This window comes from Podarcis tiliguerta (genome assembly GCF_965153285.1).
Source record: "Podarcis tiliguerta genome assembly, chromosome: 8".
In the NCBI taxonomy this organism is placed as follows: Eukaryota; Metazoa; Chordata; class Lepidosauria; order Squamata; family Lacertidae; genus Podarcis; species Podarcis tiliguerta.
Genome location: NC_139541.1, coordinates 860,959 through 884,322, shown reverse-complemented (window position 1 = coordinate 884,322; position 23,364 = coordinate 860,959). Strand labels below are relative to the sequence as shown.

At 51.4% G+C, this 23,364-nt stretch overlaps 1 protein-coding gene across 2 annotated transcripts; it reads left to right on the top strand.

Annotated features, from left to right (window-relative positions):
• Positions 1-8,852: 8,852 nt before the first annotated feature.
• On the top strand, positions 8,853-21,506 carry NKX6-3 (NK6 homeobox 3). Of its 2 annotated transcripts, none has more exons than XM_083456653.1 (3): positions 8,853-10,468; positions 14,241-14,404; positions 18,670-21,506. In XM_083456653.1, the coding sequence occupies exons 1-3, from the start codon at positions 10,087-10,089 to the stop codon at positions 18,895-18,897; spliced, it is 774 nt and encodes a 257-aa protein (XP_083312779.1). In that variant the 5' UTR covers positions 8,853-10,086; the 3' UTR covers positions 18,898-21,506. The 2 variants fall into 2 exon arrangements, with proteins under 2 accessions (XP_083312779.1, XP_083312778.1); XM_083456652.1 differs by having other exon boundaries at positions 14,235-14,404.
• Positions 21,507-23,364: the final 1,858 nt, after the last annotated feature.

The following is a 23,364-nucleotide window of genomic DNA, read 5'->3' as shown; positions in this document are numbered from 1 at the left end:
CTCCCCTCTCACACTTTCTCTGGACCTTGGATGTATCTTCTGAGAAGAAAGGGGCATGTCTAGCTTCTTTGTTTTATTAAACTCGTTAGCTAGGACTAAAGAACTCTTTCCTATCAAGAATGTACTTCCCTGAGTAAACGTAAGTGTCAGAGCTGGCTCCGGGTCCCAGCTCACCAAGGACCAACGCTAGCCGATCGTACAGTATCAAAGTCTTTATTGAAGAATAGTCTCCATTTACAAGTCTCAGCGTCCCAGCCCTACGTCTGGACTTTAGACCGGCGAAGCTCTGTCTGGATCTCCACCCCCTGTGCACCAGTTTAAGACTCTAATCTTACTCCACCTCTTCCTTCTCTCTCTCTTCCTCTGGGTCTTACTACCCCCCGGGGTCTCATTCCTCCTGGACTCTTCCGACGCAGAGCTTGACCCCTCTGACTCCTCCCCCTCTCTTCGGCGGGCTTTAGGACCTGGCTCCCTACCCGGGCTGCCCACCTTGCCGCCCTCCTGTACATTTGAACTTGGCGCGCGCGCGCGTTTTACTTTCCGGATGACCGTTTCCTCGCTCCCTGACGAGGGTGTGGTCAGTCCTGCCTCACGTTCTCCCTCTGCCTGCGCGCTCCCTGATCCCGATGCCTTGGACTCCTCCCCCCTACTGCACTCTGGGGGGGACGCTGGTCCGGATTTCCAGCTGCTACTCTCTGAGTCCCCTCTGGCCCCTTCTTCCCGAGGTGTCCCCCTGGGCACTCCCCTTGCCCTGACCATGGGGGCCCCTTTCTGTGAATCCTCCGAGTCACTGGAGAGACTCAGAGACCTCGGACTACTGTCGCCGCTGACATTTCCTTCCGACTCCTCCCCCTCGCTCTCCGTTTCTTCCCTCTCCTGTGACTCTGCTCCTGAACCCCTGACATCCATCCCCCCCTCGAAGCCCCCCCTTCCCCCCTCCCCTTCCTCCGGCGGGGGTGCTGGGTGCTCCGTCGTTGTGGGGGTGAATGGTGGATACAGTTCGTCCCCCGTGGCGTGCATCCAGTTAGAGAAATCCGGCTCGTCCTCCATGTCTTCGCCGACCTCGTTCTCCTCTGCTTCCATCTCCGTGCCGCCATGCTCGAACCCAACGTCCTCCCCCATCACGTCCATGTCCCTCTCACCCTCGTTCCCCTCTGGGTCCGTTGCCTGCCAAGGGCCCCTCAGCCACCTCTCCTCTCCTCGATTGTCCCACCAAAAGGAGCGGTCTGAGGCAAACCCCGAGGGCGAGCCCTCCGGTGAACGTGTTTCTAATGCTGGTTCTTCGTCCGAGGTGAATCCCTGGAACGTGCTGGTAGAAAGCGTGGGTGTGAAAAGCCAGTCGTCGAAATACTCGGCTGGCATGGGCCTGTGTGGGAACAAGGCATGAAACTCCTCTTTGAGGAGAGGCTCGTCCAGGGCATAGTCCGGCACCCAACTGTTGGCGCTGGCCGGGGTACCTTCCCTTGCGAGAAAATATTCTACTCCCTCTTCCCCCCATCTCGAGTCCAAAATCTCTGTGACCTGGTTGATGGGTTCCCTTCTTGGCGACTCCCTCCTTGGGGGGATCTCCTTATACTGGTCTGGTGCCGTGCCCTGCGCCTGAAATCGGTGAGGTGCTTTGTAGGGCGTGAGCACCGACCTATGGAATACTGGGTGCATTCTGGATCCTTCCGGAAGTGTCAACCGGAAGGCCACCGGATTGATCTGTGCCTCAACTAGGTAAGGTCCTAGCTGCTTATGTCCGAGTTTCTTCTTAGCTAAGGATCTGGTCGGCACTGCGTGGGCCGCTAACCACACCCAGTCTCCCACCTGTATGTCTTCACCAACCCTCCTGTGCTTGTCAGCCTGCAGTTTGTATGCGTGCTTTGCCAGCTCTAACTGCCTCCTAAGCTGCTCGTGGACTTCCTGCAATTCCGCCGCCAAGACTTCCGCTGCCTGTGGCTCCCCCTCCCCCAGTCTCTCTAATCCCGGGAAGGTTCTGGGATGCCTCCCGTTGTTGGCGAAGAACGGCGTCACCCCTGTGGACACGTGCTTCGTGTTGTTGTAAGCGAACTCAGCGAGCGGCAGGTAGTCCACCCATGTCGTCGGCTGTTGATTTGCATAGCATCTCAGGTACTGCTGCATGACGGCGTTGACGCGTTCCGCTTGTCCGTTGGTCTGCGGGCGTCTCGCCGACGCTAGGTTGATCTTGACATTCAGGAAACCCATCAGCTTCTGCCAGAAGCTCGAAATGAACTGGCGCCCCCTGTCGGACAAGATAGACCGTGGCAGTCCATGCACTCTGAAGACGTGGTCTATGAACAGCTTGGCGGTCTGTTCTGCCGTGGCCACCTTCGCGCACGGAATGAAGTGGGCCATTTTAGTGAACATGTCCACCACCACTAGCACTGCCGTTTTACCCCTTGAGCTGGGTAAATCCGTGACAAAGTCCAGGGCCACCCTCTCCCACGGTTCGCTCGGAGTCTGCAGCGGTTCGAGCAGTCCCGCCGGAGGTTTGTGCACTGACTTGGCCCTTTGGCAGGTGTCGCACCTCGAGACGTACTCCGCGACTTCCCCCCGCATCTTGGGCCACCAAAAATCCCTGGCAACGAGGTCTGCCGTCTTCTCCTTGCCAAAGTGCCCGGCGGTGGGTGCGTCGTGTAACTGCTGCAGTACCTTCGCCCGGAGGTCGTCTCCCGGTACATAGAGAGCTCCTCTGCGGATGAGCAATCCGTCTCGTACTTGGAACTCGTCGTCCTTCACCGTGCCCTTGTGCACCTCCTCCATCTTGGCTTGTGCAAAGGGGTCCCCCTGCAGTGCTCGACGGACCGCCTCCAAGTCCACGGTTGCTGCAGCGCACGCCCACGCTTTCGGAGCGAAAATGTGCTTGGCCGCTGCTGGTGCCGCCTCTTCGAGGTATTGCGGCTTCCTGGACAGTGCATCCGCCATGATGTTGTTGTCGCCTGGGATGTATTCTATCCTGAAGTCGAAATCCGCGAAAAATTCCGCCCATCTGATGTGCCGCTGGTTTAGGAATCTTGCCGTGCGCCAGTACTCCAGGTTCTTATGATCCGTGCGAACCTGCACGGTGTGCTTGGCCCCGACGAGGAAGTGCCGCCACGCCTTGAATGCTGCATGAATGGCCAGCAACTCCCTGTCCCAGATGGTGTAGTTTTGCTCCGACTTGCTGAGCTTCCTAGAGTAGAAGGCACACGGTCTCCAGTCCCCATGCGGGTCCTCTTGCAACAGTACGGCGCCCACGGCTCTGTCTGAGGCGTCTGTTTCAACCCTCAGCGGTTTGCTGGGATTCACATGCAGTAGCTGCCCTTCGGACGAGAAGAGACGCTTAAGGTTCTGAAAGGACTGCTCCGCTTGCTCCGTCCAGATGAACTTCTTCTTCTTAGAGCTGAGCGTGTCAGTAATGGCCGCCGTCTGCATCGCGAACCCCTTGATGAACTTGCGGTAAAAGTTGGCGAACCCCACAAACCGCTGGACCTCCTTCCGATTGCGCGGGCTCTTCCAGTCCAACACTGCGCGAACCTTGGCGCTGTCCATGGCAAGCCCCTTGTCCGACAGCTTGTAGCCCAGGAAATCCACCTCCTTCCTGTCGAACTGGCACTTCTCCAGCTTGGCATACAGCCGATGCTCCTGCAGTCTCTGCAGAACTTCCTTGACGTCACCTTCGTGGGTCTCCTCAGATTCTGAGAATATCAGGATGTCGTCCAAGAAGCAGACGCATGTCTTGTAGAGGAGACCCGCCAGGACGTGATGCATGAAAGCTTGAAAACAGTGGGCGCCATTTTGTAAACCGAAGGGCATAACTCTGTATTCATATGTGCCCAGGGGCGTGAACATGGCAGTCTTCCACTCGTCTCCTTCCCGTATGCGAATCAGGTTGTACGCCCCTCGCAGATCCAACTTTGTAAAAACGCGTCCTTTCCTCGCCGTCGCCAGCAGGTCATCTATCTTGGGCATGGGAAAGGCCGCGGGCTTGGTCTTTGAATTTAAGAGCCTGAAGTCTACCACAAGTCTTTTTTGGGGCGTGTCCCTTTTCTTCACAAAGAATACAGGACTGCCCCCCGCTGCCTTCGACTCCCGGATGAAACCGCGCTTCAAGTTGAGGTCTATGAACTCCTTGAGCTCCTGCAGCTCGTCCTCAGACATGGAATACAGTTTCCCGGCTGGCAGCGTCGCTCCTGGCAGGAGGTCAATCTTGCAGTCATAGGACCTGTGGGGAGGCAGCTTGTCCGCTTCCTTCTCGCAGAAAACCTCCAAAAACGCTGCGTACTTGCGCAGCACTGCTTGCAGCGTGCCTAAGTGTAGCTGCAGGTCGTCCCCTCCTTCTTCCGGGCTAGGAAGGATGCAATGTTCCGCGCAATAGGAGGAGCCGAAGGTCAGTTGGCGCTGGTACCACGCCAATGCTGGGCTGTGCCTGTGCAGCCAACTCATGCCGAGGACTACAGGCGTGTCCGACAGGTGGGTGACATTAAAGCTGATGACTTCTCGGTGATTTCCAATCCGCATCACCATTGGTTGCGTTTGTTGCACCACCTGCCCCCCTAACAAGTCTCTGCCATCCACCGTGACAACGTTCAGGGGCAGCGTGGCTGGTAGCAGTGGTATATTGTGCTGCTGAATGAATTCCAGTCCTATAAAGTCAGCGTTGCTGCCGGAGTCAATGGTGATCGGCACCTCCAGAGTGCGTCCATTGGGCAGTTGGAGAGACGCTGTAAGCTGCACCACTGGTTTGGGTGGGAGGGGGTCTGTGGGTTGTAAAAGTGCTGGGGATTGTTTCATTGACTTGTCTGGCTGGACCCCAGTGCCTCTTCCTCCAGCCAGACTCCGTCGTTTAACTGTTGCTGCGTTTTCAATTGAGCTGCTTCAGCGACTGTTGCCGAGGCTGCAGTGTGCTTGTGGAGCCTCTGGGGACACTCTTTCGCCATGTGTTGAGCACTGTCGCAGATGTAGCACTTCCTGTTCCCTCTAGGAGGCTTCGTTTTGGCTGCTCCCGGTGTTAGGGCTCTGTTAGCTGACTGAGCCCTGGCACCTCCGATCTCCATCGGCTCTTCTCCCCCTCCCTGCGAGGGTGTGGAGTGCGCACGCGCTGCTTCTCTGGGAAAGAAGGGAGGTGCTCTGGCTGGTGCCCTTCCCCAACGCCCTTCTTCCCTGTTCCAAGGACGTTCTTCCAGATGCACCCCGATCTCCAGAGCCCTCTGGACTACCTGCTGGGTGCTCCTTGGTCTCTCCCCTCTTCCAATCTCCGCTTTTACATCTGCATTCAACCCCTCCCAAAAGAGGTCTCTGACTGGCGCAGAATCTTTTTCCCACCCCAGGGCATGAACCAGTCCGAAAAATCGAGTATGGTACTGCCGCACGCTGGCTTTGCCTTGTTTAAGTCCATGTATGTCCCTCCTGGCAATATCGACGTCTACCTTTGATAAAAAGCATGAGTCCATTGCTTTAATAAAAGCCTTCGCATCTTGGAGCGCTGGATCATTGTCCCTCCATAGATTCCGCAGCCACGTTTTGGCTTCCCCATGCAAATGGGACAAGATAAACCCCACTCTCTCTCTCTCATCTCTAAAGTCTTTGTCAAGGAGATCCAGCGCAAACAGCAGGTCTGCTCTGAAGTTGGGGTACTGCTGCAAACTCCCGTCGAAATGCGATACAAGGCTGCCTCCCCTTCTCCCCAAGCCAATGCCTTCTGCCTTGGATCCCGTTTGCCCCTGTTTAGAAAGCACGTCCAACCTGGCCTGGAGATCCCGGCAGGAGGTAACCATTTCCTCCTCTCTCTTCCTGGATGCAATTACCTCCGTGCTGAGGTGCGTCACCGCTTCTTGCAGGGCTTTTATCTGCTCTTCCGTCGTCATCTTGCCTGAGTTTTGTGAGCTCTGTAAGCACCCCTCCTCTGTCCTCGCTGCGTCGACTCACGTGGCGAGGTTCTTGGTGCCAAAACTTTAAAAAGGTGACAGAGCTTACTGTCAGAGCTGGCTCCGGGTCCCAGCTGACCAAGGACCAACGCTAGCCGATCGTACAGTATCAAAGTCTTTATTGAAGAATAGTCTCCATTTACAAGTCTCAGCGTCCCAGCCCTACGTCTGGACTTTAGACCGGCGAAGCTCTGTCTGGATCTCCACCCCCTGTGCACCAGTTTAAGACTCTAATCTTACTCCACCTCTTCCTTCTCTCTCTCTTCCTCTGGGTCTTACTACCCCCCGGGGTCTCATTCCTCCTGGACTCTTCCGACGCAGAGCTTGACCCCTCTGACTCCTCCCCCTCTCTTCGGCGGGCTTTAGGACCTGGCTCCCTACCCGGGCTGCCCACCTTGCCGCCCTCCTGTACATTTGAACTTGGCGCGCGCGCGCGTTTTACTTTCCGGATGACCGTTTCCTCGCTCCCTGACGAGGGTGTAGTCAGTCCTGCCTCACGTTCTCCCTCTGCCTGCGCGCTCCCGGATCCCGATGCCTTGGACTCCTCCCCCCTACTGCACTCTGGGGGGGACGCTGGTCCGGATTTCCGGCTGCTACTCTCTGAGTCCCCTCTGGCCCCTTCTTCCCGAGGTGTCCCCCTGGGCACTCCCCTTGCCCTGACCATGGGGGCCCCTTTCTGTGAATCCTCCGAGTCACTGGAGAGACTCAGAGACCTCGGACTACTGTCGCCGCTGACATTTCCTTCCGACTCCTCCCCCTCGCTCTCCGTTTCTTCCCTCTCCTGTGACTCTGCTCCTGAACCCCTGACAGTAAGCTTTCTTATTTTATGCAAAGTCTCCAACTGCATGACTTTAATTAAAGGTGTGCACCAAACAAGGATTCATTTCATGAAAGCTACTGCATGCAATCCCTGTACACTGATAGTGGGTTCATCCTATACTGTGCAGCACAATCCCATTCTTCTTCCCCCAAAATGTGTGCTTTCAGATGGGTAGCTCAAAAAGCGTAAGAAGAGCCGTGTTAGGTCAGACCAAAGACCTGGAACTATTCTGTTCCCACTGGGGTCAACGTCTTCAGAACATGCGGGCAACCATAGCTCTCTCCTGATGCTCTCTCTCTTCCTAGCAACTGGCGTGCAGATACCGATACTCTGATACCCAGTAAGTAATATAGTGACCATGACTAGTAGCCACTGACGACTTGAGTTTGTATGACCCTTTTTTAGAGCTGTCCAAAGAGGCTGCTGTCACTACATCTTGTGGCAGAGAGTGCCATAGTTTAACCATGCACAGTATGAAGAAGTACAGCCGTTCACCATTCATTCTTCGCTCACTGGATTACTCCTCTGGGTTTCTTGTACAATGAGAGAGGAAGAAAAATTTCCTATCCACATTCTCCATACTGTGTAAAATCAATACACCTCCAACACAGTCTCCTTAATTGCCTTTTTCTAAAATAAAGAAACCGCAAATCTTGTAAGCTCTCTTCACAGGAGTCTTACTTCATCCCCTTGATCATTTTGGCTGCTTTTTCTGATGCTTTTCTGACTCTACAATATCCTTGTTCAGTTGGGATGCCCAGAACTGTCCACAGTATTCCAGGGGCATTCTGACATTGGCACATTATTGCTGATCCTTTTCCATGACCCTGGACACTGGATTTCCATTTTCCTTTCACTTTTTCACTCCTCCTGCACACACCAGCCTCAACATTTTCATTAAGCTGCCCACCATGACCCCAAAATCCCTTTCCTGGTCAGTCATAATCCATTCAGACACCCTCAGAATTGATTCTAAATTTAGGGTTTTCCTACCCTAATGTCCATCACTGTACTTACCTTGAATGATGTCTGGCATTTTATTGACCATTCACCCGGTTTGGAAACATCATTTTGGAGCTTTGCAGAATCCCTTTTGGGCTTTATCACCCTGAATAGTTCGCTGTTGTCCATAATCCTGATCCTATCTGGGCCTTTTCGGTAGTGGTGCCCACCCTCCCATGTCAAGGAAATATAACCATCTGTCTTTTAGAAGACATCTGAAGGCAGCCCTGTATAGGGAAGTTTTTAATGTTTGGTGTCTTACTGCATTTTAATTTGATGGAAGTTGCCTAGAGTTGCTGGGGAAACCCAGTCAGATGGGCAGGATATAAATAAGAAATAAGAAATAAGAAATAAGAAATAAATAAGAAATAAGAAATAAGAAATAAGAAATATAATAATAATAATAATAACCTCACTCCTAGCTCCAAATCATTTAAAAACAAATTTAAAAGTACAGGCCCCTTTATAGATCCTTGGGAGGGCATACTTCTAATCATGCTTTCCACCAATTTGCCCAGAACAGATGTTAAGCTAACTGGCCTGTCATTTTCTGGATCCAAAGGTCCAAACAACATAAAATAAAGTAAAATATTCTAACTTCAGCCCCTCTGTGGTCCAGATCAGTCCTTGAACAGAGGATGGTTTTAGATATTTTAATAATAATAATAATATTTTTGTTAGAGATCAGCAACTTCACCTTTGCATTCCTGAAGGACTCCTGGATGAACAGCATTCAGACATGGCGATTTGTAAATTTGTGAATGAGGCCTAGACATCCGTCTCTTGTCACCACTGTATCCCTAAATTCACTGAACTCTCTTAGTGATAATGCCCGTTCAGTCATTGGTTCCTGCCAGCATCTCCACAATCTCCTTCTCTTTCTTGGCTCCAAGCTAAGCTGCAGGAAGAATTGCAATGGACTTTTCATCACTTTGGGAGGTAGGGAACCTTTTTGGCTACATGGGTTGGGTCCTTATCAAAATCACCCACCTGTCAATCACATGACATTATTATGACATCGTGTGATTGACATTGTCCGAAAATCTCTTGGGCGGGTCTTGCAGGACCTCAGCAGCCAGGCACTTGGGAACCTGCAGCGGCTTCCAAGTGCTTTTCCCAATTGCAAAGCGTTTTAAGACAGCCCCCACTGCGATGTGGGCTGGTGGGCAGGCAGCCTTGGTTTGGGGGAAATGGCCCCATGGGTCACACCAGACATGGAAGACCAAAATTGGCCCACGGACCGCCACCCCCACCCCCCTGGCAAGGAAGGTCCTTTTTGTTCATGTACATGCCACTGTGTTATATCCATGCTAGTGGGAATGGAGGCAGAAAAGATACCTAAGCCAGACTTTTTTCCTTTTGATTTTTAAAATTTTTTTTTTTTTTTAATGATAAAATATTGCCCTTTCCCAAGCATTTTACTGGTAATCAATAAAAATAGAAGTAACATTGTTGAGAAAGTGAAATGGACAGATCTGTCAATCCCCAGTCCCAGTCCCCCAGGACGTTCCACAACAGCCTTTTAAAAAATAAAAATAAAACAATATTCCCTACCGGGCAGGAGCAGAATCTCTTGCACAGATTCCCATCTATTTCCTGTAGGGCTTCCCCCAAGGACCAGGGCTCAGGCTTGTCTGACCTCCCATTTTGCTGCCCTGTAAAGGCCCACCGAAAGCAACCGCCTGAGGCTGCGGCCTCATCCTGCTCCTTGGAGAGCTGCACCCGCATTTCCTATCCATGGTCCTTCTGTTGCACTCGCCCATAATCAGAGTCTGTCTCCTACAAAGGTGCAGAGTCTCTCTCTCTCTTGCACAAACACCCCCACCCCTCCCACTCTATCATCCATCACACACCCCAGGCAAAGGCAGGCTCCCCCCCCCCCCCCCGCTATCCAAGCGTTAAGGTTCTGGTGTTGACCGTAGATCTTTCAAAGGGTAATTTGTCTGGGAGCAGCCAATCCACATCCTGTCCTTGGCCCAGCCAATGAGAGCCAGGAGACCCAGCACAGCAGCCTATCAGAGGCCCAGTATTCTAATAAGCCCCATCTTTTATCAGAGGGAATGAAGCTTCCCTTGAAGTTAAACTTGGTGGCTGGCCAGTTTTGACTTCAGAATCTCTGGGGCACAGGGAGGTCCGCTAGCCAGGCACCCAATGGACTTGAGCCACAGTTCCCTTGGCCAGCAGGAGCTGCTCCAGACCACCAGCTGCCTCTGTGCCAGCAGGGAGGCTGCCAAGTAGAAGCAGGGTCTCTGTGAGATGGCACTGCCAATGTGCCATGCACTTCTGGGAATCTAAAAGCTGCATGATTGACCCCCCAAACCTCACTAGGCTCATCTCCCAGTGGGCAGTCTAGCGATGGACACCAACCTCCAGGGGACATTCCTTATCAACAACCCTCCTCTGCCCCCTTTCCCAGAGGTGAAGGCCTCGATGTGCCAGTATACAGTGCAAAACTCCTTCTACAAGCTCAGCCCCCCCGGGCTGAGTGCCCAGCTGGCTGCTGGCACACCGCATGGCATCAGCGACATCCTGAGCAGGCCAGTGGCTCCACCGAATGGGGGTCTTCTCTCGGGCTACTCCCACGTTGGTGGGTTCAACGGACTGGGCACCCAGAGCCTTTACTACGGGTCTCAAGTGGGGAACTTCTCCAAAGCCGGCAGCGAATACTCAGCCAGAGGTCGGAACTGCTGGGCAGACACAGGGCAGGAGTGGCATGGAGCTCGGCCATGTGGCAACCGTGAGTAGCAAACTAGCCATGGGGTGGGGTGGGTTTGGGGGGACGTGGGGGGGGGAGTAGCCAGGAGAGGTATCTGTAAGGGTGAGGCGATGGCCTTGGGTGGCGAAAGGAAACTGGCAAGGCTGAACCGAGGGCAGAACTTGGTCCTGGAATACGCAAAGTAGTTATGATTGTTCATTATGGCATCATTCAAGTATGTGGAGAAACTTGGGCACTCCCTGCCTCAAGGGGCTTGCAGTATGCATTTGAACAGCAAGTGAAAAAACACAGTGAAGAAAAAAGAGAGAAAGTTGAAGGATGAATGAACACAGGCAAAGGCAGCTAAACCTGCTGGACTTTGACTGGGGAAGAGAGGGGGCGCTTAAGAAGTCAAAGGGCACCAGAAAGAGGCAGGTTTGCATGTAGAGTCATCGGTGTTGTAGTCTTTCACAGAGTCACATGCAGGAGGAAAAACAGCATATTTTGGAACCAGGAGCTTACAGGTTTTGAGAGTGTGAGAGACAGCAATGTCAGGAAAAAGTAACTAGAGATAACATGGCAAACAAGCAGACAAGTATCCATGAGCATGTGCAGAGTTTTAATAACCACAGGCAGCCTTTCACCTCTTGGATTGGGGCAGGCCTTCTAGGTCAGAGAGCCCTGGGGTCCCTCATGTATCTCTCACCCCCACCTCACATTTGTTTGGAGATTGGTCACTGCAGAAAGTGGGGGGAGGGGAGGTTACCTGGTTTTCTGGAACAGGTGCCTGAGAAAGCTGCAGGAAGGTGACTGGCTCCTTTGCCCTCGCTCTGCGTTGCTTTTCCTGGGCAAAGGGAGCGGTTCTCGGAATCAAGCAAAGTTTATTCTTGGCTGCCACGAAAGTGCCCCTTGGAATGACAGACGGCGCCGGGTAGCCGGGTGCTGCTGATATGGGGCTCCATAAAGAAGTGTGCAAAAGGCCAGGGGCACTAGTGTGGCATGGGCACAGGTGCCAGGGAAACAGCCCTGGTGGAAGGAGAAACAGGTGGCAAACCCACCCTCCGCAAAGGGAAGAGCTGTGCCCCATCACATCCTCTAGGGCAGCGGGTGGGGAGCCTCTGCCCCTCCAGATGCTGATGGACTCCAGTTCCCATCAGGCCTAATGGTCAGGGACGGTGGGAGTGGCAGTCTAGCACCATCTGGTGAGGCAGAGGTTCCTCTGGGGCAGCTTTCCCCAAACCAGGGGGGAACATGTTTTTCAACCACAACTCCCATTGTCCCTAACCAATGGCTGCTGTGGCTGAGGCTGATGGGAAGTGGAGTCCAACAACATCTGGTGGGGCAAAGGTTGGGGAAGTTGGGCAATAAAGGCTGCCCTGGAGTCCAGCATCACTTTGCATTCCCTGCATCTGCTCTCTGCTTCAGGGGCCTCGTGGTCCCTCCCAGCTCTACACTTCCGGAGGACACCAGGTTGGGGAAGACTAGTTCTAACTAGTCTTATGCAAATTGTTTGGAGGCAGTGATGCTTCTGAATGCCAGTTGCTGGAAGCTGCAGGAGACAAGAGGAGATGGCCTGGGTCTTGCTCTTACTTGGGTCTTGCCTGAGGGTTTTCCGTAAGGACCTGGTTGGCAACAGGATGAGAACAGGGTCTGGTGGGCCATTGGCCTGATCTGGGGGCTCTTCTGCAGCGGAGGTGGGGGTAGGGATGGGGGAAGGATCAGAGGAACCGAGGCCACAGCTCACATCCCTGCAAAATTTCTTATAATAATTTCTTTTTGCAACAATAAAATATTGATACAATGAACCAAAGTATCTAAAGCCCCACTCTGCCTGATTATTATTATCACTATTAATATTTATCAATTAAATGTATATACTGCCCTTCATCATAAGATCTCAGGGGGGATCACAGAATAAAAAGGGCCAGCCATGCCCTTGCCCCCCCCCCCCCGGTGCACCTGCTCGGGGGCTGGAGTGCAGAGCAAGTCCTGGGAGGGCGACTTCAGCTGATGGGCAGGTTCATGGGGAAGAAGAGAGAGTCTCTCAAATCAACACCCCCCCACACACACCCCAAAGCTCCTTTGGGGGCCCTTAACAGCTTATATAGCTTTGGCATTGGTGTTTTGCTGGGAAGGGGGCTGAGAAGGCATGCCCCAAGTCCCAGCCCAGATTTGCACCCAACCCAAGGCTGCTAGATTAATAAAACACACACAAGCCACCCAGATGTGTTTGGTAGACCAAGTTGTTTGGCTTTCTGGAGTAATCATGTGCCAAGTAATAAATAACGCTATTAAATAAGAATACTATCTTAAGAGCAGCACTTCGGACAGGCAGAGGAGCAAGTGATGGGGCAGGCAGGGGTAGGCTGAGAGTGGGGAACCTGAGGCCATGCCCCCCCCCGGCCCTGTTAGGCCCCCCAGAGAGGTTTACCTGACTGGAACCCTGATGAGGCATATAGGTTGCCCCGGCAGAAAACAGAAAGGGTTCTGTGAGCATGAGCAGAGAGCAGTGCACTTTGCAAAGGGAGACATTTGCCTGGATTGCTCCCCCTGCTTCTCCCACTGGCATTCAGCCGTCAGGAAGTGTCACTCTCGGGGGGCTCCCTCAGGGGCTCAGGCCCCAGCAGCAGAAATGCCAACTTTGCCAGCACAAACAGGGTTTGTGGTGCACTGCAGTCCCTTTCTCACGAGTAGCCTGCCCATTCTGTACCCATGGAGACTTCCTGAGCTACTGTCCTTCATCCTGGGCCCAGAGATTTTGTTGTCTGCACTCTCAAGGATTGGGGGGGGCACTCCCACCCCATCCTCTGACATGCTCCGAGGTTCTTCCTCTGGGGTCAGGCCAGAGGGCACCTCAAGGCACCCCTAGGTATGGGCCTGTTCCCCAAGGTCCTCAACCTGTGGGGTGTCTGGTTCATTCTCCTTGCCCAGCACCAGATGACGAATAGGCCTGACAGAACAGTGCACAGAAGTGAATCTTTTAGCTAAAAAAGGTCCTCCTCAACCTGTGGTAGCTTAAGAACCTCGGAAGAGACTGCAGGATCAGGCCCATGCCCCCCCAGCCCTGCACCCTGATCTCACAGTCGCCACCTGGACACCTGGGGGGGGGGAACCTGCAAGCAGGACATGAGACATTCTGCCTGCCTGCGATGCCCAGCAGCTGTCTTCAGAGGCGCCAGGCCTTTGATGGTGGGGGCACAGCATAGTCATTGCGGCTAGTAGCCACGGCTAGCCTGGTCTTCCGTTAATTTCCCCATCCAAGTTGGTGCCCCCTGTGGCAGGGAGTTCCATAGTTTAGCTATGCACTATGCTTCTGTCCTGGGTCTCCCAACATACAGCTTCATTGGATGCCCATAAGTTCCAGCGTGAGGAGAGAGGGAGAAAAACTCTTCCCAACTCTCTTTCTCCACGCTGGGCATCATTTTACAGAGCTCTACCACGTCAGCTCATGTTGTCTCTAAGTCCCGAATGCGGCAGCCTTTCCTCATAGCCGAGTCTCTCCATTCCCTTGATCATTTGGGCAGCCCTTCTCTGAGCCTCTTTCTGCAGGGTCCTCTTTGAGGTTAGGCGAGCCAAACCTCATGCAGCACTCCAAGTACGGTCATGCGGCAGAGTGGTCTAAGGGCATGATGAGATGGGCAGTTTTGTTTTTGATTGCTTTCCTAGGGATGGCTGGCATAGATTTGCCTTGGTGTGTGTCTGGGGCAGGGGTGGCTGGAGGGCTCATCCTGCCTGGTGCACAGGGAAGGGAGCACTAGCCAGCTTCAGTGCCCCTCAGGCCTCACGCTGCCCCTCTCCCTCTGCACAGCTGCAGGGCCTGTGGGCGACGGCCTCCACAAGAAGAAGCACACGCGGCCGACCTTCACGGGCCACCAGATCTTTGCCCTGGAGAAAACCTTTGAGCAGACCAAGTACCTAGCTGGGCCCGAGCGGGCCAGACTTGCCTATTCCCTTGGAATGAGTGAATCGCAGGTGAAGGTGAGCTCCCTGTACCTTTGTGAGACAAGCTGGGGGAGGGCGGGGGCAGGGAATCAGCAGCAGCACCCATAGGCTCTGCTTCGCCCAGGTCAGCACCTGGCAGCCCTTGGGCCAAATCCAGTCTCCAAAGAGGCACTGCCAATTGGGAGGTGAAAGAACAAGCTGGAGAAGAGGCATTGATGGGACTTTGTGGGACATCAGTTTAAATCTGGGGCTCGCAATGCGGTGCTTGTGAGCACCAGAGCACCCTCAGGCACATGGCTGAACACCAATTCATCCCAATTGTTGGGGATTTCCCCCTCTCTTTTTTTGCTTGCAGAGGTTGCTTTGGGTTTCCTTGGTTTGTGTGTGGGGGGGGGGGAGGTTCCTGCTTTTTTTGTCTCTGCTTTGCTTGCTGGGGAAGCAGTTCTTTGGTGGTGAGGGAGGGTTAGGTCCTGTGCACTCTGTATTTTGTGGTGCTCACAACAGTTTCTGAGATTTTCAACGGTGCCTCTGGGAACCCCAAAAAGTTTGAGGGCCCATGCTTTAAGGGGTGACCAATGAAATGCTTGCTCTCTGCCCTTAACCCCCGTCTCAAAGTGTGTGGCCCACCCCCCAGGTGCTGATCAGGGCTAAAGATGCATAACAAGCCTGTGTGCAGCCTGTGTCCCTTTCACTCACGTGGGTGATATGTGCAGGGAAGCCCACAGAGTTATGCCATGGGCTTTGCCTCAAATGGCACTGGGGCAAGAGCAGGAGAGCTGGAGCAGTTTGCCTCAGCAGGGTTTCTGCCTGTGCACACCACAACAGGCTCCAAAACAGAGGCGTGTGTGTGTTTACATGTGCTATAGAATTAAAAACACGCTCTCCTGCTTTCAGAGTCACCAGCTGAGCAGGACAGGAGAAAGGACTGGCTTCTGTCAGCTTTTCACAAGTGCTGGATGATCAGAAATCAGCAGGTGGAGCTTGGAATGTCATGGTCCTAGGAGCAAGTTGAAAAGCTGGCAACCAATACACTTTGGGCCTGACTCTGCAATGACTCATGTGCAGAAAGGTGGCCCACCTGTGATCTAACTGTCCAAGGCCCTTTCCCCACATAGAGCTGCTGCTGAGTGCGGAGATGGAATCTTGTTTCCCTCTTGGTAAGCAGCCAGAGGGCTGCCCCTGCTGCCCCTTGGCATTTGCCGCCTGAGGTGGTTGCCTTACGCTGCCCCACGGCAGAGCCTGCCCTCTCTCTGCCACCAGCTTCCCTGGCAGGCTGCTGCTTCAGGTTTTCCAAAGCTCGGTCAAGCCGTTAAGCATTGTCTCATTGCAAAATTCTTAGCACACGTCACCTCAAAACATAGGTAAAGGTAAAGGGACCCCTGACCATTAGGTCCAGTCATGGACGACTCTGGGGCTGCGGTGCTCATCTCGCTTTTATTGGCCAAGGGAGCCGGCGTACAGCTTCCGGGTCATGTGGCCAGCAGGACTAAGCCGCTTTTGGCAAACCAGAGCAGCGCACGGAAACGCCGTTTACCTTCCCGCCGGAGCGGTACCTATTTATCTACTTGCACTTTGACGTGCTTTCGAACTGCTAGGTTGGCAGGAGTAGGGACCGAGCAACAGGATCTCACCCTGTCGTGGGGATTCGAACCGCCAACCTTCTGATCGGCAAGTCCTAGGCTCTGTGGTTTAACCCACAGCGCCACCCGCGTCCCAAGCCCTCAAAACATAGTGGCGGATTTATTTTGGTTTTAAAATTATGCTACTATTGAGGTTTTTAGAAGTTCAAGAATTAATTGCAGTTTATTAGCAATGAATAGCAGTTTATTAGTGATAGACTTTTGGAACATTAATCTTTTTCAAAATTGTCATTATGTATTGCATCCAAATTATTTTTTTGAAAATGGCTGCATGTCTAAGCAGACTAATTAACCTGCCACCCAATTAAAGAAAGCCAATGGATTGCATTTGTTTTAGTCCAACAGTTACATGGTTAAATCTGAATGCATTTGCATAAGAATATTTCCAAAGAAAGAGGCACATTTTGTTTTCAGATGGCACACGAGGGTTGGACCAGGGTTCAAACCCCACTCGGCCATGAAGCTCACAGGGTGACGTTGTGCCATCACTCACTCTTGGCCAATCCCACCTCGCAGGATTCTTGTGAGGATAAGTGGAGAGGAGACCTCTGCCCACCACCTGGAGCTCCAAGGAGGGAAGGTGGTGAAGTACAAATGTAATAAATGAAAATGAATGGCAGCACGCACAGTCTTAGAAGAGGCATTCTGTGTGCCAGACTGCAACCCAGGTGCAGTATTAAAAATATCTGACTTCTAAAAACAGTTCTGCTGGCCCCTTTTAATCAAAGGTCTTTAACAGTGCTGTGGCAGAAATTTCTTCTATTTACCTTTTTAAACCATTAATGAGAAAGAAATTCTCAAAAGGGAGAGAAAATTTTGGTTAATTTGTCATGTACATGTGTGCGATTTGTGGTGCTTATATTATATCTGAAGTGATCAAAGGGTCTTTTTCTTTCTTTCTTTCTTTCTTTCTTTCTTTCTTTCTTTCTTTCTTTCTTTCTTTCTTTCTTTCTTTCTAGCATCCCTCCAGCATTCTGCACTCTGTAGCCTCCCTGGGTGCCATGAGGCAACTTCCTCTCTTGGGTGTATGCAGCAGGGGAGGCTGCAAACCACTAAAGAAATATTTACTGGACAGAAAAAGGCCATATTCATGCCACTTTAAACACTCACAGCTCCCCTCCCCCCCAGTTATGGGAGCTGTAGTTTGTTAAAGGGGCTGAGAGTCGCTAGGCAAGCCCTATTCCCATCCCAGAGCTACAGTTCCCAGAGTGGTTTAACAGTCAATCCCTTTTCATAGGGAACTCTGGGAATTGTAGATCCATGAGGGGAATCAGGGCCCCCTAACAACTCTCAGCACCCTTAACAAACTACAGCTTCCCAAATTTGTTGGTGGGGGCCAGAAGCCATGATTCTTTAAACTGGTATCATAGCATTTTTAATGTATGGTGTCAATGTGCCCAAAGAAACTCCACACATCACCACCTTGAGGGATGCGCTAAGCTCAATCCCACACCCATTAAAAGCACAATGGAATTCTAGAGCTGCCTGAGAATGAGGCAGAAGCCAAGGAATCTCTTGGTGCAGGTTTGATTCCACTGGGTTGCCCAAACTGCCCCAACCTTATTTTATTTTATTTATTTGTTTTCATAAAATTTGACTGTAAAACAAAAACAAAACTCAAAGCAGTTTACAAAAAGATTAAAGCAATATGAATATGAGTAAAAACAGATAAGAACAGGTAAAAACAACAATTTAAAACATTCAGATAATAATTGAAATAAGTGCTAAGCTAAAAGCAGATTAAAATGCACATCAGCACACGAGATATCTGGGTAGTCTGGCCTAAACAAAAAGATTTTAAGCAGGAGCCGGAGGCGACATTTCCATTTTGGATTTCCCAGCCCTTCCCTGTATCCTTTTTGGCACTGCCACACGGAGTGAGGGTTATGTAGCCCCAGGTCTAAGCAGTCAAGGGGACACACCTGGGGCAATGCCATCTCCCGGGTAAACTGGTCCCCGTGTTGTTAAGGGCTTTATAGACCAATGTGTATTTGCCCCCCTCCTCTCCCTCTGGGCAGGACACCCTGGGAAGAAACCTCTCCAGAAACAGAAGGGCGGGCTTTGGCGCAGCACCAGTTTTTCATCAATTGATCTAACAAATGGATTGTCTTAAATGTTGTAGCCCTAAAGTCAATATAATTTAAACTAAGACAGAGTTAAAATGGCCTCCCAAAACTCTTCACGCTTTTTGTGGGTGGTGAAATTGTGTGAGGGGCATTTTGCCATATATACTTGGAGGGAAATGACAGTGGAAGTGCAAACAAATAGCAGAATGGAAAAAATGAAAGGGGTTTATTGAGCCAGCGCATTTCAGACCCCTCTGGTCCTCCTTCGGGGACACTGTGGAGAACAGCGATTCAAAATTCAGATCCAGTATGCCTAAGAAACTGAAGAGGCACCGCTGGATCAATAAACCTCTTTTTCAGCTATCATTTAACAAACCCCTGCCAGCCCCTTTTCCTCTGGGGTGAAGTGACAACCCCCAATTCAGAAGTAAGATTGCCATCTTTCCCCGCCGGCAGGGCTCCTCTGCCTTCAAGAGCCGGCCGCCAGAAGCCCATCAGCGGGGCGCGTTTCCCCCGGGCGCGCTGCCAGCCGTCCTGCCTCGGTGGGCTCCGCCTGCGCGCTGCCCTGACCCGCTGCCCGTCCGCCTCCTTGCAGGTCTGGTTCCAGAACCGGCGCACCAAGTGGCGCAAGAAGAGCGCCCTGGAGCCCTCGTCGTCTTCGCCCCGCGCGGCGGCCGGAGCGGGCGAGCGCCCAGCCTCGGACGAGGACGACGAATACAACAAGCCTCTGGACCCGGACTCGGACGACGAGAAGATCCGCCTGCTGCTGCGCAAGCACCGCGCCGCCTTCTCGGTGCTCGGCCTGGGCTCGCCCAGCGGCTGAGCGGCAGCGAGGACTCCGGCCAGCGGGAAGAGGAGCAGCTCCGGCGGCAGGACGGGGCGGGGCTCACGCCTTCCGGGCTGCAAGCCCCGACCCTCAAGTCCTCTCCAGCAGCAAAGGGAAGTTTCATCACATAGGCTTTAATTTCTCTGTTTATAAAAAAAGAAAAGCAAATATTTTCAAACCACTTACAAAATGACTCCAGGGGTTGCGGGAGGCTCTCGCTCTCAGGTTGTGTCACAGGCACGAGCCAATAGTCACCTTCCACAGCCAGTTTTTCCTGGTTCAAACTGAATCATGCCGAAAACATGCCCCCCCCAATTGTTCAAGATGTGCTAGTATCGAGGAGACTGACCAACAACACCCTTCATAAAACGTTACACCTGTGTTTGAGCCAGAGCTCACAAGTGCTGGGCCCTAGCATCCCGCCTTCAGTACTGACATCCGGCTCTGAAAGTTGTAAAGCAAATATAAAGGAGAGTGCTCCTGAACATAGGCAGAGTACACTTCAGTTGCCACTCCGGTGTCACAGCCTGCCCTCCCACAACCTGTTGGGGTTGGAGCTGCAGGTACAAATGTGAGTCCCCTTAGGCCCAGATCAGCACCAGCTCCTGGCAACACTTTGAGAGGCTTAAACTGCAGGCTTAAACTGGGTCTGCAATATTCTGTTTTCCCAGGGAAGGCAGAAAAAAACCTATTCATTCTCAGCAACCACCAAGCCCCAATTCCTTTGCTGAGGTGAGGCTGCCACTGCAGCAAAACTGATGCAGATCTGATATGTGCTTTTAATGTAGCTAAATGAGAAGCTAGCAGGGAGAAGTTTGGCAAATGCAGCTTCTCCTGTTCCAATACTGTACTCACAGGAAAAAGCTACAATTAAAAAACTAAAGTACTGTACCAGGACTCAAGCCTAGGATATACAGAAGAGGATAAAATTAGTGCTGTTCCAAACATTTTTCCTGCATTTCTTTCTTTTCTTGTTGTCCACTCTCCATCAATTAATGAGAAAAGAAACTGCATTGTATAATTATCACAGGAAAGAGGAAATGTTGAGAAAATTGTCATGGGTCTAGTGCAGAGTTTTTGTTGCCCTTAGCTTCCTTTTGAAGTGGCTGAGGGGTTTCTTCCTTCTGCAAATGTCCTGCGGCCTCGGTGAGGGACGGCACTTTCTGAAAGGCCAGGGCAGCTGTGGCTGGGCTTTCATGTACGTGCAGAAGGCAGGGGTCATGTCTACTGCTTGCCAGACCATGGTTTGTGGGCATTAAAAAAAAAAGCAAAGGCTTTTATTTTTAAATAAATCAGTGTTGAAATCTCTCTCTCTTTTTAGGTAAAAGGAACAACTTCCATTAAAAACAAAATCAGTTTCCAAGAGTCCTTATAAGTCTTCCTCATAACAGCTGTAATTGCTTTCTTGCTCATACAAAAAAAAGATGAATATTAAAGAAAAGGGTTAGGGTTTCTTTGATAATTACACCAGTAGCACACATTTTAAAATGTTTTCAGTACATTTAAAAATATTTATTTCCATGGAATCATTAACATTTTGTATGTGTAAATTGAAGGTGTTTGTCACATTGAAATCATCAGATCTTCATTTCTGGGCTAAGACTGGGCTGCAAAATTATGAAGAGAAATAAACCCTAACCCTTCAAAACCCAAGATGCAGTTTCCTTGTGCAAATACCTCAAATGGATAATACAAAAGTAGGAATGGCTTTGGGGCTTTCACATGCAGAGATATTCTAAGTTTCTGGATTAAATCCCAACAGACTTAGAGTTCCCCAGCTCACCTGAATGAAGGAGTGGCACTTTACTTATTTGGTGTCCACAGATGAGCAAGCAAATTCAGGAGAGACCTTCACCAACCAGGTTTAAGACTGTCTCTCCTGTCTGACTCAGCCAGCACGGCTGTGGGAGTTGCAGGCCAGGCAACTGGGGGCACCAGGCTGGAGACCCAGGTTGGCTCAAGAGGGCTGGAGGCGGGAAAGCTTTATGTATGCTTTTAAATGCTTTTAGCAGCTTTGTTTGAGGGAATCATCTGCTGATAAAAAGGATTTGCCTTTGGAGGAAAAACTATGGGTTAGGCAATCGCACAAAAACTCAGGCAAACAATGCAAAAACAGAAGCAATTGGCATAACCCACAAAAAAGTGGGTTAATTTAGCTGCAATGCTCACTGAAAGCATTTCTGGGGTTGCTGCTTACTTAAAGGGCTGACTTGGCTTAATCCATCCCACCCCCCACTTGGTGCCCTCCAGATGCTCTGGACCAGGCATAGGCAAACTCAGCCCTCCAGATGTTTTGAGACTACAGTTCCCATCATCCCTGACCACTGGTCCTGTTAGCTAGGGTTGATGGGAGTTGTAGTTCCAAAACATCTAGAGGGCCAAGTTTGCCTATGCCTGCTCTGGGCTATAACTCCCATCAGCCCCTGCTTTCATGGCTGCATTAGCCAATCTTTTCCATGCTCCTTGCCCTATAATTTAATTTAATTACAGTATCCACCATAGTTTTAAGGCACTCCTTGCAAACGCCTCATGTGGCCTGAAATGTGTTGGGATTGGTTTAAAATTGTCCATTAGGGCCAAACAAGAGGAGTGGGGAGTGTGTGTTTGTATATTCGACAGTGGAATTTGCTGCCAAGGAGTGTGGTGGAGTCTCCTTCTTTGGAGGTCTTTAAGCAGAGGCTTGACAACCATATGTCAGGAGTGCTCTGATGGTGTTTCCTGCTTGGCAGGGGGTTGGACTCGATGACCCTTGTGGTCTCTTCCAACTCTATGATTCTATGATTCTATGATTCTATGATTCTATGATTCTATGTGTTTTTAAGGATACAACCCTTTCCTCACTGGCCATTCCTCCTCTGCACTCTACATTCCCAGTCACTGGCAAACCACACCTGGAAAGTGCAAGAGAAGACCTACAGGAGAGAAAGGGTTAGGCGCAAGCACCTGCCACATCTCCCCTCCCAGTTGCCACCTCTTCCCTCTCACTTTCAACTGAGGTTCCTAATCTGGCTGCACTCCCAACGCTCTAATTTGGGTGTGGGGAACCTTTGGTCCTCTGGGTGCCAAATGAGACAACTCCCATCATCTCCCTGGCCATTGGCCAGGCTTGCTAAGGCTGATGGGAGCCAGAGTCAAGCAACCTCTGGAGTTGGGATCCAGGATACTGGATGCAGGTCAGTTCAGGGAGAGTCAAGGAGCTGATCCTGCCATTTTCTTCTCTGAGGCAGCAAGCAAGTAAGCAGGTGGGGGGAGGGGGGACACTGGGGCATCCACAGATGGCTCCAGTATGGCTGCCTGGCTTCCTGCTGCATTGGGGGATCTGGCAAAAGAGGCGGGAATCTCAGAATGAAGATCTCCACATTTTCTATAGCAATCATTAAGAATGCTTTTGTATGGTTTTGCATGTTTGAGCTGGAGCAGAACTTCCTTGCCTTCTCGTTGCTGTCTTTTCCTTGCACATGCAGGCCAGCTGGAGAGAACAGAATGCCACTGGGCATATGAAGAGGATCTTTTGCACCACTTTCCTTAGCCAGCACACAAACAAACCGGGACTCGAAGCAAAGCTTCCCATTCAAAAGGGTGAGGAATGGGCAAAATTGCAAAGAAAGAAGTGTATATTGGGATTAATTCGTGTTAAAATGCTGAATAATTTTCACGAGGACTTTTTAGGAAATGAATGGGGAAATGAAAAATGGAGAGAAATCAATACTGACATATTCACCAATCCCTGCTTTGGACATATTTGACTCTGGTTCTGCTTCTCCCTGCCTTGCAGCTTTGGGCAGCCCAGGAGCATCTTTCACAGTGAGGTGTTGGCAGCCCTAAGGGCGGAGGGAGGCGGGGGGACATTTTGGTGCTCCGTGGAAGGCGGGATGTGCTGTACATACAGGTCATAAGCAACCTGATCAATAAAGGATGTTACCTGGATGTGCTTTAGGTCCAGTTCTTTCTCTGAGATGCAATGGGAAAGATCTCACCAAGGAAATTGTGGGTGGGACGGAGCAGCTTTTTGACTGAAGTCTCAGTCTCTGCCAGGTTTTTGCTGCCAGCATTTTCATATTGGGGCTGGCCTGAAGCCATGAAAAAAGTGCATCCCCTCCACTCCCCACCACCTGCAGAAGCCGGTTGACCAGGGTGTTAATTCTTACTTCAACACTTTTCTCTGCCCCCCTGTTTCAGGCCTATTACCAGAAAAGCAAAAAGCAAGACCAGCTGGTTAGTTGGTTGGTTCAATTCCCACAGCTGTTTTAAAATCTGTACACCTTTAAGGGTGTACACCCAGAATGTGCACCAAAACAAAGACTCTGTGCTCTGTTTCCCCTACTCTCCCATCCGTCCCCCACCCTGCTGATGTCAAGACGGAGGGTGTTTCTGCCAGGTTTTGAGGGGCCAGGGAGGGGAGGAAGAGATTTCAGAAGGCAGTGCACGTTCAGAACCATAATCTTGCATCTGGTCAAATGAAAC

Bases quoted from the DNA above. Each gene is read 5' to 3' on its own strand.
- NKX6-3 (XM_083456652.1), top strand. From the start codon at position 10,087: ATGGACACCAACCTCCAGGGGACATTCCTTATCAACAACCCTCCTCTG. The intron at 10,469-14,234 runs GTGAGTAGCAAA...CCCTCTGCACAG, and splicing joins AGCTCGGCCATGTGGCAACC to CTGCAGGGCCTGTGGGCGAC. The intron at 14,405-18,669 runs GTGAGCTCCCTG...GCCTCCTTGCAG, and splicing joins TGAGTGAATCGCAGGTGAAG to GTCTGGTTCCAGAACCGGCG.